The sequence below is a fragment of the Xenopus laevis genome, chromosome 2S, assembly GCF_017654675.1.
Source record: "Xenopus laevis strain J_2021 chromosome 2S, Xenopus_laevis_v10.1, whole genome shotgun sequence".
In the NCBI taxonomy this organism is placed as follows: Eukaryota; Metazoa; Chordata; class Amphibia; order Anura; family Pipidae; genus Xenopus; species Xenopus laevis.
In genome coordinates this window covers 25,465,570-25,483,643 of record NC_054374.1, presented here as the reverse complement: position 1 = coordinate 25,483,643, position 18,074 = coordinate 25,465,570, and the positions used below count along the sequence as shown (strand labels likewise).

General features: G+C 40.9%; 1 protein-coding gene across 2 annotated transcripts in view; it reads left to right on the top strand.

The window, feature by feature from the left end:
* Positions 1 to 9,950: 9,950 nt before the first annotated feature.
* LOC108709278 (testis-specific expressed protein 55) overlaps positions 9,951 to 18,074 on the top strand; it is a 37,834-nt gene continuing 29,710 nt past the window's right edge. The window contains exons 1-3 of one of the 2 annotated variants that reach the window (XM_018248979.2): positions 9,951 to 10,162; positions 10,701 to 10,750; positions 15,770 to 15,811. In XM_018248979.2, the coding sequence (XP_018104468.1) occupies positions 10,709 to 10,750; positions 15,770 to 15,811 (84 nt within the window). In that variant the 5' untranslated portion in view covers positions 9,951 to 10,162; positions 10,701 to 10,708. Of the gene's footprint in view, positions 10,163 to 10,695; positions 10,751 to 15,769; positions 15,812 to 18,074 lie in introns of both variants that reach the window. The other variant, XM_018248978.2, reaches the window with a different exon arrangement.

The window sequence follows — 18,074 nt, the reverse complement described above, 5'->3', positions numbered from 1 at the left end:
ATTGTGAGTGTGATTTTAATGTTATTTTGGGATTAAAAAAGTGATGATTTTACACTATGTCAGCGCATTGTTTTAAAGCCACAGAGTCTGAAGAGAATTGGGAAGATGATCGCTAAACTCTCTTTCTAAACGCCTAAACTCCGTTTAAACGTTCGTGAGTACCCTCACATAAGATTCACTTCACTGTGTGGATTTTAATAAGTAACACGGCAAATAGTATAATTTGAAAAGGGCACTCTTTTAGGAGTAATCTAATTTCACAAAGTGGTGTACTAAATTCATGTAAAAATACTACACTATATGGAAATCATTTTTTTGCCCCTTTGTTTGTCTATACCTCGTGCTGGATGAGCGCTGGTTTCTCTTTTTTTGGATTGGATTTCTGTACAAGTCTGAGGGAGAACAGACCTTTTTGGGAACCGGCAGAGGGAGCAGACTACCGAAGCCTTTGATATCCTTTACTACTGTGTACTTCCCACTGTTCTACATGAAATTCCATAATGTTACATTGGCTGTGGTGGAAGAGGTCAAAAGTAACGTGGCCAAACAGTAAGGTCTTGGCATCCCTTGTCTACTTTATGCTGGTGTTGCTTTTCAATGAAATCTTTGCACCAAGGTTAGAGGAAGCCATTTTTTTCAGAATCATTTATTCCTCTATTCTCTGTAGAGGAATGTAAAGGGGATTTCATAGGAATGTACAAGTATTGTGCCTGGGAAAATGTGAAATTAACTCACATATAGTCCTTTTTCAGACAACCTTATAAATAAGAAACATGCATTTCTAAAACTAGAAGCAATGCAAAGAAAAATGTAAATTCTTCTAATAACATAATTACTTCCCTAGCATGAGATGTTCTAAACCAGTGGTCCCCAACCAGTGGCTCATGTGTAACACGTTGCTCTCCAACCCCTTGGATGTGGCTCTTGGTGGCCTCAAAGCAGGTGGTTATTTTTGAATTTCTGGTCTGGAGGCAAAGTTTTGGTTGCATAAAAAGCAGGTGTACTGCCAAACAGAGCCTCCTGAATGCCACTAGTTCATATAGGGATTAGCCAATCTCAGCATTTAGGAACTTTTTTCATGTTGCTCCCCAACTCTTTTCACATTTCAGTGTGGCTCACCAGTAAAAAAAAAAGGTTGGGGACCACTTTTCTAAACAAAGGAGAATAGAATGCAAATGTAGCCCAAGCTATGCTTTAATCAAATGGCTAACTAGCACCCAGTAATGCCCAGGCAAAGGTTGAGTTCCACATAAGCAACTTATAGTTAGGAAAAGTATTACATGATGGCAATCTGTACTACAAAATGAAGTAACTTAAATACCGTGAGAAAATAACACTACAATATAGATTGGTTGATTACACTATATAGTCCAGTGGGGTGGCACAACAAGGCAGATGTTAAGTAGCTGCTGTTGTAGAGAACAGTAGAACTACAACATAACTAGGCAGTTTCTTTCAGACCTTTTTAGTCACACTCTCACCATTGAAAACACTGTGAAAACATTGTTATACCATCAGTTCATTGGTTGACCTTGCCAGTGGTAGTTCACTGATTTTGGTCTCTCTCTACTAATTAATTTGCACTAAAGTCTGCTATAGAAAAAGCCAATGTACCCTCACAAGTTATAGGCAGGGGTGGGGCAGATCTGGTGATTTGATCAGGGGCACAGCCAAGGCATTACAGACATGACGGAGGTGTAACAAAAAGTCTATTCCAGCAAGTTTGTGTGTTTGCCTTGTATTCCTAAGAAAAAACTGCAACTGAATTTATAATAAATCAGTATAATGTTCCGCCACCACCGTTAACTGCATTACTCTCTTTTTCAGCAGCAGACATGCTTTTTTTTTAACCTATTAGATGCAGTACCTGTGTAACTGAATTGGCATAATAATGAAAATATTGTTTTCTGAAAATGTAAATCTCCAGCAAACCCCCGGAGGGATGATAGAGGTGAGCCTGCCTCTCACAGATTCAGCACAATCAGCAATATCTCAATTTACCCTTCACTGCCCCCTGCTACTGTATCTTAAATTCACCAGGGAAGCCCAGGAGTGACAGTGCAGCCTCTGTACCTAGACACATAATGGATGAGACAGTTACAGCACATTTGAATGGAGAGCTGAGCATAGACAGTGCTGATTTACATATATTTAGAAGGAGATCAGATTTTCCTGTGCAACAATGACTAGGCAAGCGAAAACTGATAATGAATAAGAGGATGATGAACCCAGCACTCATTATGATAAACTAAGAAATAAGGGGATAAAAATAATCTCTGTTTTTGTTCAGCTTGGCCAGAAGGACAAATTCTGAGTAGAATATAAGATAAAAAAAAGAGGGCGAGCTCCCACAGTGTATGGATTTATTGAATAAACTCTCAGGGTGCTCATAAACACCAGGTCATAGAAGGCAGTATTAGAATCAATAAAAGCCATAAACACTCCGGCTGCGTCTGTCCTCTTCAGTTCTGGGTCCACAATACGTCCACCGTCCTGCCACTCTCCTGTCGCAGCAAACAGGAGTGCAGTCCCCCTGCTAGTGTGTAACTAAAGTCGGAGGGTGTTCTCAATAAAAGGAGTGAAATCTGACTGCCACCGTGTGTAACTATGGTCGGACAGTGTCCTCAATAAAAGGAGTGGTCTCTTTGCCACAGTGTGTAACTAGGGTCGGATGGTGTTCTCAATAAAAGGAGTGCAGTCTCTCTACCACAGTGTGTAACTAGGGTCGGCCAGTGTTCTCAATAAAAGGAGTGCAGTCTCTCTACCACAGTGTGTAGCTAGGGTCGGCCAGTGTTCTCAATAAAAGGAGTGCAGTCTCTCTACCACAGTGTGTAACTAGGGTCGGCCAGTGTTCTCAATAAAAGGAGTGAAGTCTCTCTACCACAGTGTGTAACTAGGGTTGACCAACGTGCTCAGTCAGCCACACTGCATTGACAGGTATCCAGTATTTTGAAAAATCATTTCTAAGGGATTACGTATATGATGGAAAATGACGGATTTGGTGTACACCTAAGAGGCACATTTATTAAACGTTGAATTTCCAATTCATGTGAGTTATTTTAAACTCTATTAAATTCCAATATACTCTAAATTCGATTCGGGGATTATTTGATAAAAAAAAATCTAATATCTTATACTTTTACCGACTCAAAAATTCAAATCCAATTCGACCAAACTAGCAATGCTTCACTAGGGGGCACATTTACTATGGGTCAAATATCGAGGGTTAATTAACCCTCGATATTCGACGATCGATATTCGAATATCGAAGTCAAAGGATTTACCACAATTCCTTCGATCGACCGATCAAAGGAAAAACGATTAAATCCTTCGAATCAAACGATTCAAAGGATTTTAATCCATTGATCGAACGATTTTCCTTCGATCACAAATTGCTAGGAAAGCCTATGGGGACCTTCCCCATAAGCTAACATTGATGCTCAGTAGGTTTTAGGTGGCGAAGTAGGTGGTCAAAGTTTTTTTTAGAGACAGTACTTCGACTATCGAATGGTCGAATGGTCGAATAGTCGAACGATTTTTAGTTTGAATCGTTCGATTCGAAGTCGTACTCGAAGTTCGAAGTAGCCAATTTGATAGTCGAAGTAGCCAAAAAAATACTTCAAAATTCGAAGTATTTTTCATTCTAATCCTTCACTCGAGCTAAGTAAATGTGCCCCAAGGTGTCATAACAATGTGTGAGCTCCTTTTAAAATAATGTGTATAAGAGATATAACCCACCTTTCTGGGGCAGAAGAGCCACTATGAATGCTGTTGGATCTTATAGGTGTAGTTTAAGGTCCCATGTTGCACATTAAAGTCATTTGGATTCTCCGTAGTGAAGAAGGTGGGGGTATATGCAAAAGCTAGGGTTCTGCCAGCCCGATAATAGTCTATATTGGAGCATAGGTGGCTATACATTTACAGATATTATCATACAAAATGAAGTTCGTACAATATTCAGTTTGTGTATGGTGGGAGACAAGGCAACTGATATTGGCAAAAGACTTGGATTTTGGTTGTCGCATCGATCGGCCAATATGAAATATTAAAGGTGCCCAAACATTGGCAATGGGATACTGCTAAACTGACTGATAGGTAACATTCTGTTGTTTCTTCTTTCCTGTGACCAATTACATTTCCAAAAGGTTTTTGGTGTACAAGCATTAAAGGAGAACTAAACCCTAAAAAACTAAAATGGCTAAAAATGCCATAGTTTACATACTGAATTTATTGTACCAGCCTAAAGTTTCAGCTTGTCAATAGCAGCAATGATCCAAGACTGGAAACTTGTCACAGGGGGTCACCATCTTGGAAAGTGTCTGTGACACTCACCTGCTCAGTGGGCTCTGAGCAGCTGTTGAGAAGCTAAGCTTAGGGGCCGTCACAAATTATCAAGCAGAAAATGGGGTTGTCCTGTAATATAAGCTGATGCTACAGGGCTGATTATTAGATTCTGATGCTAATTGAACTGGATTCTGTCCTGCCATGTAGTAATTATTTGTATTAATTACTAATCAGCCTTATATTGTGACATTTTTATTCTATGTGTACTGTATATTGTAAGTAGGCCCCTAAGCTCAGTAAGTGACAGCAGCACATAGAATGTGCAGTGAATCAGCAGAAAAGAAGATGGGGAGCTACTGGGGCATCTTTGGAGACACAGATCTTTACTGCTAAAGGGCTGTGGTTGCCTTGGGCTGGTACAGAAGCTCAGAACATAATGTACAACATTTCTGGCCTACTTCTTTAGTTAGGCTTTAGTTCTTCTTTAACTACTGAACTTTAAAACTTGATTCCACAAAGTGTTACTGGACCTTGCATGGGGCCAAATGTAGCGAAAAATTTGTCCCAAACACACGAGGGCTAGTGAAGCGGGGCAAACCCCTGCACGTTTATTGGAGACAAGTGATGTAATGTGTCTGATGAAGGGTCCGCCCCCGAAACTTCACATAAGTTGACACCTATCAACATGCAAGGGATTCACCCTGCTTCACTAGCTCTCGTGTTTTATACTTCTTTGTATACTATTGGGAGAGGTGCCAACATCTTTAACCAAAACTGGGCAGTCGCAATAGGAGAGGCAGGGGAAAGAGGAATCCTGGTTCTTATGCCAAACTTGTCGAACCGGGGCCAACATTAAACAATGGAAAATCCATAAGAGAGGGTTCTGATAACTATGCAGCCATCATTGTTGTCTTATCAACTACATCCAGGATTGTCAGTTTCTCAAGAAAGGTCCCAGATAGGACCGAAACGTTGACAATAAATTCTTTCTTTTTTTGACTACATTATGAAGTCCTGGAATGCGTCAATTATGGGGAACAATCATCTATGATATATGTGACAGCACCCAGGCATGAGCTGGATTTTTACTGGAGTGCACCACATATGGAACTATATATATATATATATATATATATATATATATATATATATATATATATATATATATATATATATATATATATATATATATATATATACCAGTCTCACATATACCCCGTTGTGTTCTCATTCAGTAAGAAAGTCTAGCAGCAAAGTAACTCAGCGACAATGATAAAGGAATGGGGGAGATACATTTTTTTGTATTTGACATGATTTAACATGAGTTCGTGGAGCAGCTGCAGATAATCACATTAAACACAGTGGAAAGTGCTGAGTCCCAGAGCGAGTTTGTTTGCAGCTATAATAAATTGGGAATAGGAACACAAGTGACTGGCCAGGGAGGATTCAGGTCTAAACTTATAGCGCCTCTGCTGGTCACAATCTGCATGTACAATACTGGAGCTTCTTTTTGTTTTCACAATATTAACTTTCTGTTACGATAATAAGGTGGGGGGAGTATATTCAAGGACAATAAATATAGATGAAATTAAAAATTATATTGATCAGAAAAGGGAAGTTGCAAGAAAGCTTTAAACCACAAGGAGCTTTCTTTAAGAGGAATAAAATCTGTGGAATGCAGTGGGCATGATGGCCTCTGGTCAAGATTGTAGGGTTATGGTACAGGCTATGATCCTTTTAAACTGGTTGTTCCCAGTACCAATGTGTGGGTTGACCAGAAACCCAGGGTGAACTGTGGGTTGATAACTGGTTGAGCGAGTTTGGGTTATTTGGCCAAATCAGGGTTGAGTGCAGTCAGACTAGGGACGTATACTCCTCTACTACCTCTGAAGATTCTTAGGAAAAAAGCAAGGGGTAGGTGGGTCCGGCACAGGTTGGGAATTTCCATGGGAAACTCAGATATCACTGACAGCAACAAAGGAAAGATCCCTCTGATGCAACAATAACTGCACAAACTAGGGGGCTCTTTATATGCAACATCCACATTCATCATTATTTTAAAACCCAGGTTAGGTTGAGAAGGGGCAGAGTATGAATGGCAATTTCCCTGGGAAACCTCAGACGGAGGAAGCACCCCCCAACACACTCTGAGGCTCTTTATTAAAGAATACACAGTTACCATGGCCTGTGTAGCGGATTTGACAACTGCAGCCCAAAAAGCTTACGGCAGAGACACACAGTATGTGATGAGAAGGTTTAAGAAGAATTAAAAAAAACCGACTTGGTAACTGACAGTCCTGGGTGTAGTTGCTAAGACAACAATGATGACTGCATAGTTACCAGAAGCCTCTGTCACCTTAAGAGGACAAGAAGTTTCTTAGGAAGATACCAGAATATGTGTATCGGCTCATTACAGCCCGACCTGCAGCAAATCTGATATAAATGCAGAGAGATCATGTTTCTTTCCACCTGTCAGAGGAAGAGAACTGTGCTGATCCAGAGAAGCTTTACTATGAATATTTATTGTATGAACAAGATATCGCTTGCGTTTGCCAGAAATACCCCACGTACACGGCAAATTGAATCTGACTCTCTGTGAGATAATAACACTCCTTATTCTGCTCACTTACCTGCAAATCAGTTTATCTTCCCGTCACTTGCTGTCTATTTATTCATACAGAGAAACTTTTCCGCATGTTCTTCTATTTCCAATACTAGTATCCCTTTTGGCCCTATGACAGTGGGCTAAGGGGAAGAGCCACCTGCTCCCCCAACACACACATTCAGGGTTGTAGTGGGACCTAATATTATACATTGTTGACGGCCCCTCAGGCTGAAGCTGAACCTTGACATGATTATGACACTCACATGCAGTCTACTTACTAAAAGTAAGGCATAGACTTCCTTGGTTGCTATAGGCAACTGCAGTGGGGCAGTTTTGGAATTATATTAGAAAATACACCCTAGCAACTGCTCATACACGGAAACTAACCCTTGTCAGTTTTGTAATTCTCTTATTAAGATGACAACTAGTGATGGTTGACCTGAAACTCGCTGTGACCTGCAGGTTGATCACCTGTTGCGTAGGTCAGGTTTAAACTTGGTCAACCATTGCGAGTTGCGGTTGGGTGTGGGTCAGACAGGGGAAGTACAATGGAACCAGAGGAGCACACAGTAGTAGCATAAAGAGCGAGAAGATGTGGGGATGGATTGGGTGTGGGTCCTACAATGGTAAGATTTTGCGGGGTTAGGCTCTATTTGCAGGTTAGGGTTGGGTGCAGGTCACATCACTAGTGATCTCTACTGGGATCTTCAAGTCTGTGAAATGCCCTCTATCCAATCAGATCCAGAACTGAAAAAAGTGATCCAGTGCTTTGTATTTCCCCCACCCCACTTAGGTATGGTATATATATGGCTAAACCAAATCCACTATTTTGGGATTTGGAGGAATCCTAATTTTTGTTATGAAGGATTCGCCCTAAATCCTGAACTGCCTTTTTTCTTTTTTTTTGTATTTTTGACGTACTTTTCCACTGATGAAGACCACCTTGTGCTCAAAATGCGTTGGGCTATTTATTGTATGATAACATTTTGGCTTATAATAAATTATGACTTTTTTATGGAAATAGAGTGTGTAATCCTCTTTTTCATTTTATACTGATTTGTTTTTGGAGAATTTAATTGGGAACTCTCCGCTGGATTAGCACCTTGTCATCTTCTGTTTGGGTGTGCACCTTCTAAACCTATTTTGATAAATCCTGAACCGAATCTGTACCCTAATTTACATATTCAAATTAAGGCAAGAAAACAAATAGAAATTGACCAATAAATGAATGTGATTTTAAGGATTCTGTTTGGCCTGGCACTTGGATTCACATCTGAATCCTGTTGAAAAGGGACAGATCCTGGTCAAATCCTAAACTGAATCCTTGTGCGTCATTAATATACTGTATATGGTGTAAATATATATATATTTATATTTAGGGGGAAGGCCCAGCGCAGTCTTGTTTCGCTGTTGCAGTTGGGCCGCTCTATTTTTTGTTGAGTGGGCTGGGTAATCCTGGAGCAGCCAAAGCCTCCAACAGGAGCTGAAGCCAAGGAGGAAGGAGAACTTTATGGAGGGACCTTTCTCACCAATGTTTTTTTTTTCACTTGGTGGCCTTGGCCACTAATGTTTTTTTTTTAACTTAGGGACGCTGCCCACCACAGTTTTTTTTTCAATTGTATGAGGGGCCCTGACCACCATTTTTTTAACTTGTAAGGGGAGGGGGCTGGCTGTCAGTCACATGTTTATATGTGGGCTGCTTTGGTTTTTTTTTTTTTTTTACCAGGGCTGCTTTTTACTCCCAGTCTGGCCCTGCTGGCAAGGGGGTTCCAATTTGTTAGGCAACCCTCACTTCTGCCCTGATCCCTTGCATTAACCAGTCTGGGATACTTTGACAAGGACTAGGGTGGTGCCATGTTTCTTCTGTTTCAGTGGCAGGAGGACACTCCATCTTCCAGGAAACAAAATGAGCCACAAAGTCCTGGAAGCATAAGGAAAATGGCAGCTCCCCAGTCCCAAGCCACCCTGGGCTGATTGGTTTCTTCCAGGGTTGCCAGGTCTAATTTTCAAAAGTCAGCTACAAAACCAGCCCAAAACTAGCCAAGAGGCACTTCAAAAGTCGCCCAAAAATATCACAATATGTGCAGTGAAAAAAAAAAGTCTTAAAATAAATGAATATATGTGAAAATATGCCTTTTTTCAATTTTCACTGATTTGCACATTTTCCCATGAAGCAAAATCAGAAAGATTCGCCTGTCACCAGGGGTGTAACTACAGAGGGGGGCTCAGGAGGTATTGGGGTCCCTTGAGGCCCTAAGACATATACAAATTCAATAAATATTGGTAAAACAGCTTAATCTCTAGACATTTTGTTGGGCAGCAAATTTTTTGCCCAAAATTTTCTGAAATTGAGGAAAGTCGCCGGAAAATGCGAGAATGCTTAAGAGGGAAGGGAGACTGGGGTACAGAGTCCAAAATCTGATAACTCCTGACCTCTACATAAGTCAGTCCCATTGCATGCTGGGTATTGTTGTCTTCCATTAAACGTGGCCGTCTGCAAATTGTTTAACAACGAACTACATTACCCAACATGCATTGGGAGACACAGGCTTGGCACATTAGGCAAGAAAAATCTTTGGATGGTTTCCAAAGTAAAGACCAGCCAAAGGCCCAAAAAAGTAGCCCGAATCCGTACCTTGGCTAGTTTGTAGTTTTAAAACCTGCCTGGGCTTTAAATTAGTAGCCCAATTTGGCTGGAAACAAGCCAAGCCTGGTTTCTTCTTCCCCAGAGGAGGCCAGACTGGCAATTAGTGGATTGTGTCAAATAGCAATGGGGCTGCTGTAATTATTATATCAAAGAAACCATAAATAACAATTATTACTAAATTCCAGCCAATCACATTGGAAATGTATACGTTTTCTCAAAGGGAAGGGCGGGGCAATCTGGCACTTATAAGCCCCTCCTCTCCCAGGCCTTTCTTTAGAGATGTGCGGCGCAATTCATAAGCCTTTGATTATTATTCGCTGCAATGTGTCTGTTACCGATAAACTCCTCCCTCTTCGCCCACAGGTTCTTGGATTGGCGGAGAAATCTCGCAGACGCCTTCCTCCGTCTTCTGTTGCCGTGGTGACGACGCTGCCCCTCCCCTTAGCGAACTTGTCCAAAGAGACGATTCGCGGTTGCCGTGGAGACGGTAGAAGCTTCTCTGGATACAGAAGCCGCGTGGAGTCAGACTTGGCCGTAGCGCTCACCTGAAGGAATCTATAAGCGAGAGTGTCTGGGGAAGTGAGACAGCTACAGACACTGACACTGCCCCACGTACCAGAGTTAGGGTAGGTCAGATCCCCACCCCACGAGTCCCTTTCGGTGATGGGAGATACAATTACTCCTTGGGAGCTGTAGTTCAGTCAGAACTGGAGATTCATACCTCCCAACATTTTGGAAGTAAAAAGAGGGACAAAAATTGTTTTCCCGCACGTAGCGCAGCAATTTTTTGACCACACCCCTTTCTGTGGCCACACCCCCTAATTACCATGTTTGTTTTACAAAATTTGGCAGGTTATGAAAGTTTGAAAATATTTCTCCTTATCTAAACTGTGTTGTTGTGCTTCCAAATTGTTACAAAGTATCTTATTTGCACCTGTTAGCTGTTCTGGGCTCTCTGCTAAAAGCCAATTAAGCGAGAAACTTTGTTTCTTTTTCTGGCCGTTCAGTGCAGAGAAAAGAGGGACTTTCCAGTACAAATGAGGGACTGCGGGTTGAGCTGTCAAAAGAGGGACTGTCCCTCCGAAAAAGGGACAGTTGGGAGGTATGGAGATGTGTCATGGCAGGGACTGATTTGTGTCCTGTTTCTCTTTGTTCTAAGGGCAGTTAGAGACATGGAATACACCGAGGACTGTTTGGAGCCAGAGACTGGAGGGGTAAGTGCCTCTTCTGACTCTTTCCAGCTTTCAAATGGGGGTCACTGACCCCATCTAAAAACAAATGCCCTGTAAGGCTACACATGTATTGTTATTGCTACTTTTTATTACTCTTTCTATTCAGGCCTCTCCTATGTCATATTCCAGTCTCTTATTCAAATCAGTGTGTGGTTGCTAGGGAAATTTGGACCCTAGCAACCAGGCTGCTGAAATGGCAAATTGGGAGCGGTTGAATAAAAAGCTAAATAACTCAAAAACCACAAATGTTAAAAAATGAAAACCAATAACAAATTGTCTCAGAATATCACTCTCTATGTCATACTAATAGTTAATCTAAAGAGGAACTTCCCCTTTAAAGCCACTGTAGCTGTTTGTAACTATAGAGGAAGCAGACCCTGCGGCTGCAGGAAGGCCCAGGAGGTATAGGGGCCCTAATTCATATACAATTTCAATAAATATTGATAAAACAGGTCAACCGCTAGACATTTTGGGGGCCTGAAAAATAATTTGCTGTGGGGCCCAGTAATATCTAGTTACGTCACTGTAGCAGTTTTATAAGGGTTTTATGCAGATGATTTAATGCTCCTCGAGAAGTCAGTGGGTGCTGTGGGTTGCATTAATATAGTACATGAAGGGTCACAGATTACTGTTGCCATTTTGTTCAGTTTTACTTTTATGTCCCTCCAGGGAAGAGTGAGAGAGAGCCAGGACCACCATCAGAAATCACCATCCCCCACACACTCCACTGGTGGCCAGGGCTCCCCGTACAAGTGAAAACAAATTATTGGTGGCCAAGGCTCCCCCCCCACAAGCTAAAAAAATTGGTGGCCAGTGCCCCCAGCAAGTTAAAAAAACATTTGTGGTCAGGGCCAGGGGATACCTACTGGGTTAATTGGTGGCCAATTTGTGTTCAGTGTTCTTTTCCATCATGGCTTCTTCGTTCTTTGCCGTCGAGGCTTCTTCATTCTTCTACGGAGCAGCAGCTTCTGCAGCGTGGCCATGCCCAGGCCCAGGCTGGCAAACTATGGGCTCTGGCAAATGCCAGATGGACTGCTGTAAGTTATAACAAACAAGAGAAAGTTGTGCTCACCACTAATACATATAGACAAATACAAGAGATCCTCTGCACTCAACCAATTATCAATATATTTTGTGCATACTGCTACTAAAAAATGCCTTACCCTTTAAACAAAACAGGGATTGTTTGTCCAATTTGGATTCGGTTCAGCCGGGCAGAAGGATTCGACTGAATCCGAATCCTGCTGAAAAAGGCAGAATCCTGAACCGAATCCTGGATTCGGTGCATCCCTAATAAGATTTTGAGTCTTGTGCAAGGTTCAGAGCACAGGCACAGCAGACAAGCACATGGGTTTTAAGGGGTGCACTTTTGCACACCTTAATGCCCTACTATATCTAAGGACAATGGCTTTAGTGTCCATTATCAGAGCAGAAGTATTGAGACACGAAAATAATTCTGAGTAATGGAACACTGGAAGCAAGAGGAGGTGGGTGATGAAGTAGAACAGGAGGGTGTCGCTTTCTCTCTGATAGACATTTGTTCCCTTTCCAACAACACAGTTTTCCCAGTTATGTACCTTATCATGGCAGTGAATGTTCTCCAAGCTCATTTTGTCGCTACCTCTCATCTCTGTTTGCAGGAAAGGGCATCTTGTCTGTAATTCATTACTCCCACTATTCAGGGCTTTACGTTGCCTTGGATCAGGAGAGACAAGCGGCCCACCCACAGCTGCATACATTATCTCACGAGACTGATCTGTATTGATTTAAATTCCTCACGGACTATCTGTCTTACAGATGGTTTCACATATAGATATCTGCGTCTTTGTCATCCAAAGAAAAGTCACTTGTAGTATAGGATCTAATTCTATATATAACAGGAGCTGCACAGAAACAACCCAGTTGGATTAAAGGAACAGTGACACCAAAAAATAAACATATTTTAAAGTAATTAACACATAATGTACTGTTGCCCTGCATTGGTTAAAGGTATGTGTTTGCTTTACAATAGTGAATATAAATAGGCTGGTGTGTAGCCATGGGGCAGCCATTCAAAAACAGTAGTTAACAGATAAGTGCTACTATAGTTTATATAAACAAGCTGCTGTTTAGCTATGGGGCAGCCATTCAAGCACAGGATACACAGTAGATAATAGATAAGTACTACTATAGTTTATATAAACAAGCTGCTGTGTAATCATGGGGGCAGCCATTCAAGCACAGGATAAACAGTAGTTATCAGATAAGTACTACTATAGTTTATATAAACAAGCTGCTGTTTAGCCATGGGGCAGCCATTCAAGCACAGGATACACAGTAGATAATAGATAAGTACTACTATAGTTTATATAAACAATCTGCTGTTTAGCCATGGGGGCAGCCATTAAAGCACAGGATACACGGTAGATAACAGATAAGTTCTACTATAGTTTATATAAACAAGCTGCTGTGTAGCCATGGGGGCTGCCATTCAACTGTGTATCCTGTGCATGAATGGCTGCCCCCATGGCTACACAGCAGCTTGTTATATAAATTATAGTAGAACTTCAGTAGCAAACACACCAGTTTTACCAATGCAGGGCAACAGTACATTGTATTTTCATTACTTTAAAACATTTTCATTACTTGGTGTTACTGCTCCTTTAAGAATGTGTGGGGCGGGGGGGAAGACCAATTGCAATATTAGTTTAATTATTCTAGTCTGCAAGATTCTAAAAGTTCATTATTAGATAAATTTCACAACCAATTGTGCCCCCCTCCTATCTACACCAAGGATTTGCCCAACTCTTGCACTTTTTTTCAACTAAAGTTCAACTAAACCAATTCGCAACCCTTGTGGGTGGGGTTATGTAATAAAAGGCACTAAGTATTCCCTGGGGCAGTAACCCATATGGGGGCTAAAGTCATATGAACTCGACAGTTGAAAGCAACAATTTTCTGTTCACAATTGGGCACTTTTTTTTAAAATAAATAATTCTCAAATATGATTATGAAAATTGGGTTTTGGCTTTCATTCGCTGTTCAGCTCATTTGTGGAGAATTCAGCTTTTGGACGAAGACAAAAACCATGGCTTCAATACATCTTTAGTACAGAATATTTGCACCTTTTTATTGAACCAACTGTACCTTTGAATGACAAATAGCTTTCCCTATTTATATTTGATTCTGACAGATTTTAATTTGAAATGTAATGGAATTCTTTGTAAATGTGCCGGGATGACGTAAAATGTTCAAAACGGGAAACTAAACATATGCTGTAAAATAAAAAAAATATAATGAATTAAATATATTTCTTAAATAGTTGAAATATCCCAAAAAAGGACAGTTTTAATCCTTTGTCCCTTTTATAATTAGCCCCATCTCTGTTGGGCTATAATACTTCTCTTGTAGTATTTATAGTTTAAAGGGATACTGTCATAAGAAAACATGTTTTTTTTTTTTAAAATGCATCAGTTAATAGAATGCTCCAGCAGAATTCTGAACTGAAATCCATTTTTCAAAAGAGCAAACAGATTTTGTTATATTCAATTTTGAAATCTGACATATCAGATTTCCCAGCTGCCCCCAGTCATGTGACTTGTGCTCTGATAAACTTCAGTCACTTGTTACTGCAAGTTGGAGTGATATCAACCCCTCCCCCCCCCCAGCAGCCTAACAACAGAACAACGGGAAGGTAACAAGACAGCAGCTCCCTAACACATGATAACAGCTCTCTGGAAGATCTAAGAACAGAACTCAATAGTAAAAGCCAAGTCCCACTAAGACTGATTCAGTTACATTAAAGGAACAGTAACATCAATAAAAATTTTTTTTTTAATTTGTTAGTATACATCAACAAATAGACACCAACACAAAGAAAACTTTAAAATTGCAAAGCCTTTATTAAAAAATAACTTACTGAAACTCCTGTTCAGAAAAGGCGACCATCCATTGTGCAGTGCTGGATTTCTCCTCCTTGGCTATCTCTCGTGTACTGACAGAATGTGAAGCGGCTGCTGCGTCAGGGAGTGTGGTGTCCATGACTGTGGATTGCTGGCACATCATGCGCTGGCTCCAAGGCCCTTCAGCTTCTTCTTTACCAGATCGTTATAGGGGTTGCACCGCTCGTAGGGTCTCCAAAAGCTTCTCGCGTGTGTAGAAGGTGCTGATCTCCTGGCTTTCACTGTATTACGGATCAGCCTTATTATTTGGGAACCCGGTCAGGGAGATTATTGGCTGCACCTGGGCGAGTTGAACTGTAGGATTAGCCGGATATACAAGATTAAAATGATACTATTAATTTGCTCTAATGGGGGCACCAAAGATAATAGAGCAAGGACAGGTGGAGGTGATGGGCCTGCTTCAATCCACGCTCACCTTTCCTCAGCTCTCTAACCCGCCTGCACCTCCACCATTGCAGAGCCTACGAGTGCAGGAGAGGATTGAAGCGGGCCCATCACCTCCACCTGTCCTTGCTCTATAATCTCTGGTGCCCCCATTAGAGCAAATTAATAGTATCATTTTAATCTTGTATTTGGGTCATCTTTGGAGACACAGCTCTTCACTGTTAAAGGGCTGTGGTTGCCTTGGGCTGATACAGAGGTCAAAACATAATGTACAACATTTCTAGCTAGTTCTATAGTTAAGTTTTAGTTCTCCTTTAAGCATAGTGCCCTTAATGGTTAAACGTGGGATGATTCTGTGGATACAGGCCTGGTTCTCAGAACACACACATATTCATATACAGTGCACGGCTCACTAAATATCATATATTATTCATGAATTCTTGAGATGTGTTTGCAGAACAATACACGTCGATGGGTGATATGGAAGCGTTTGTGAATAGATTTCATTCCGTATGCTTTATTACACAGGACAAGATGGGGAAAATGACATTCATTGTGGTGTCGGGAGTTTAAGCAAATAGAATATTTTGTTCAATTACACAAAGAGCTGTACTAGGCCCAGGAACCCATTAAAGCACCATTACCCTATTCTAATGTCTCTTTGTTTTCTAATCAGGTGGGAAACGATGTGCCGGAAGGAGTCCTGTCTCAAAAAGCGGTAAGTCTTTATAATGTACCATAAGCCATTGTCTTCTTATGGTTTCATTGTTTTATAGGGTATGACCAGCCACCTTGCTCTGCTTCAACAGCTTGAGTGACTTTCACCTGACTAGTGACATAACTAGATGTTACTGGGCCCCACGGCAAATTAATTTTAGGGCCCCAACATAAGCAAAGGATGTCCTTTTTTTACCAATATATGTCAAATTGTTCATTATTTAGGGCATCGTGGGGCCCCTATAACTCCTGGGCCTCCCTGCAGCCGCAGGGTCTGCTTCCTCTATAGTTAGGCCCCTGCCTGACTTCTTGTCTATCATGGACGCAGTTTCAGCAGCCTGTCATTCCTTAACTTATTGGCTTGTATGTGGGGCCACTGGCAGACCTATATGACCAGTTTTTTATATCCTTTCAGAAGGAGAGTGCATCATCTGAGGGGTCTCTGTGACCCTATAGATGATCTGACCTATGACCTTGACAATCATAACCAGGGGTGCTGTGCCAAAGAGGAGAGTTGAGGCGGCAGCGCCCCACTAGTTACCAGGAGTGGGCAAATGCCGCAACTGTAGGTTTAAGAGCTGAATTTCTGGTTTTTAAACTGGAAATTCAGCTCTTCTAGCGGAGAGAGTCCAGGACCCTCTTGGACCCCTCCTCTGATGTTGTAGTGCATGAAGGCGGAGGCAGGATGCCAGGATCACTCCTGATCATAACACTCATTTCTAAAAGAAGACACATAGCATAAGTGCAAAAACCTCCCTAATCTTGTAGACAGTAATGAATAATACATGTGCCAGCTTTCACTTTGGGATAAAAATGACCATTATCTTTAAAATGGAGAACCCTATAGATCTGATACTGTCCCTGCCCATGTTTCAAACGAGGGGTGGGCGTTTCCTAATGGAAGAAGGTGGGACTAATAAGAGTTTTTCAATCACACAAGCAATGACAGACTTCAGTTCCCTATCAGATCAACCTAGCTTCTAAATGGTTCTTATTATATAGGGCAGCATGCTGAGTGCCACCGGCACCCCTGCACAGCGAGGAAAGGAGGCAACAGGAAGTGGAAAAGATGGGTGGGACTAATAAGATTTTTGCAGGTTTTTTAAAAAAAAAAACAGCCCAATTCCTTCTATAGTTAAAAGAGTATAATGCACTGACATGTTTTTCTACACAGTATGTTTTCTAATATATTCTTTAGACACGTTTGAAAGGAAGGAAAAAAATATATAATTGTGACCCTTTAACAGGTTGTTTTTTTTGGGGGGGGGGTTAAATCTATTTAAATTGGATAAGTGCTGAGAATGTGTGACACAGCAGAGTAGGGTCCCAGGAGAACTTGCAATCAGTAACTATCACATTTCTGTGCATTTCTCTTACATCTCCGCAGAGATCAATACAAACAGAAAATAGCTCGAATTTATTGGCCAGGCGGACAGTAACTCGAAATGAAATATTAATGAGCTAAAGGTCTAATTTCCTTTTCTCAAACGAGTTCATATAGAGAATAATGTACCCCCTGTTGTAAAATATAAGGATATTACTATTATATTATACGACTGATAATAAATTAGTCACCGCTGAGTTCCATGAAGTCATGGAACTCATTGACAACTCAATATGCTTATATTTTACAACATGGGGTACATAATTAATTATAATGCACAAGAGTCATGTGACAGAAATGACATCACTAAGCACCGATTATAACCGATGACATCACTAAGCGTTTAGGCTATAATTTAGAGGATATTCATATCTCTTGTGTATTATATATTTATATTTATACACACATTTGGTGCCAAGGTTCACTTATTATGGTCCCATATGTGTCAAACCTTTACATTCCATTGTATTAGGCTTTAAATTACAGGAAGGATTGTCATAAATCCACCCCCGTATTACAAAAATAATTCTTACCTGTTTTTGTCAGATGTGCAAACTCTTATGTTTGACTTTAAAGGGATACTGTCGTGATTTTTGTGATGGTGTCGTTTTTATTTCTAAATGACACTGTTTACACTGCAAAAAATTTACTCTGCCATGTCAAATTTCATGCCTAACCCAACAAGTGTATATTTCTTAGTTTTAATATTGGTGTGTAAGAGCCATCTCAGGTCATTTTGCCTGGCCGTGTGCTTTCAAAAAGAGCCTGTCAGCCAGTGCTGCTCTATTGAACTTCTTTCTGACAGGCTATTGTTTCTACTACTCAATGAAACAGAAGGAGTAGGGACATGGATTTTTACTATTGAGTGTTGTTCTTATGT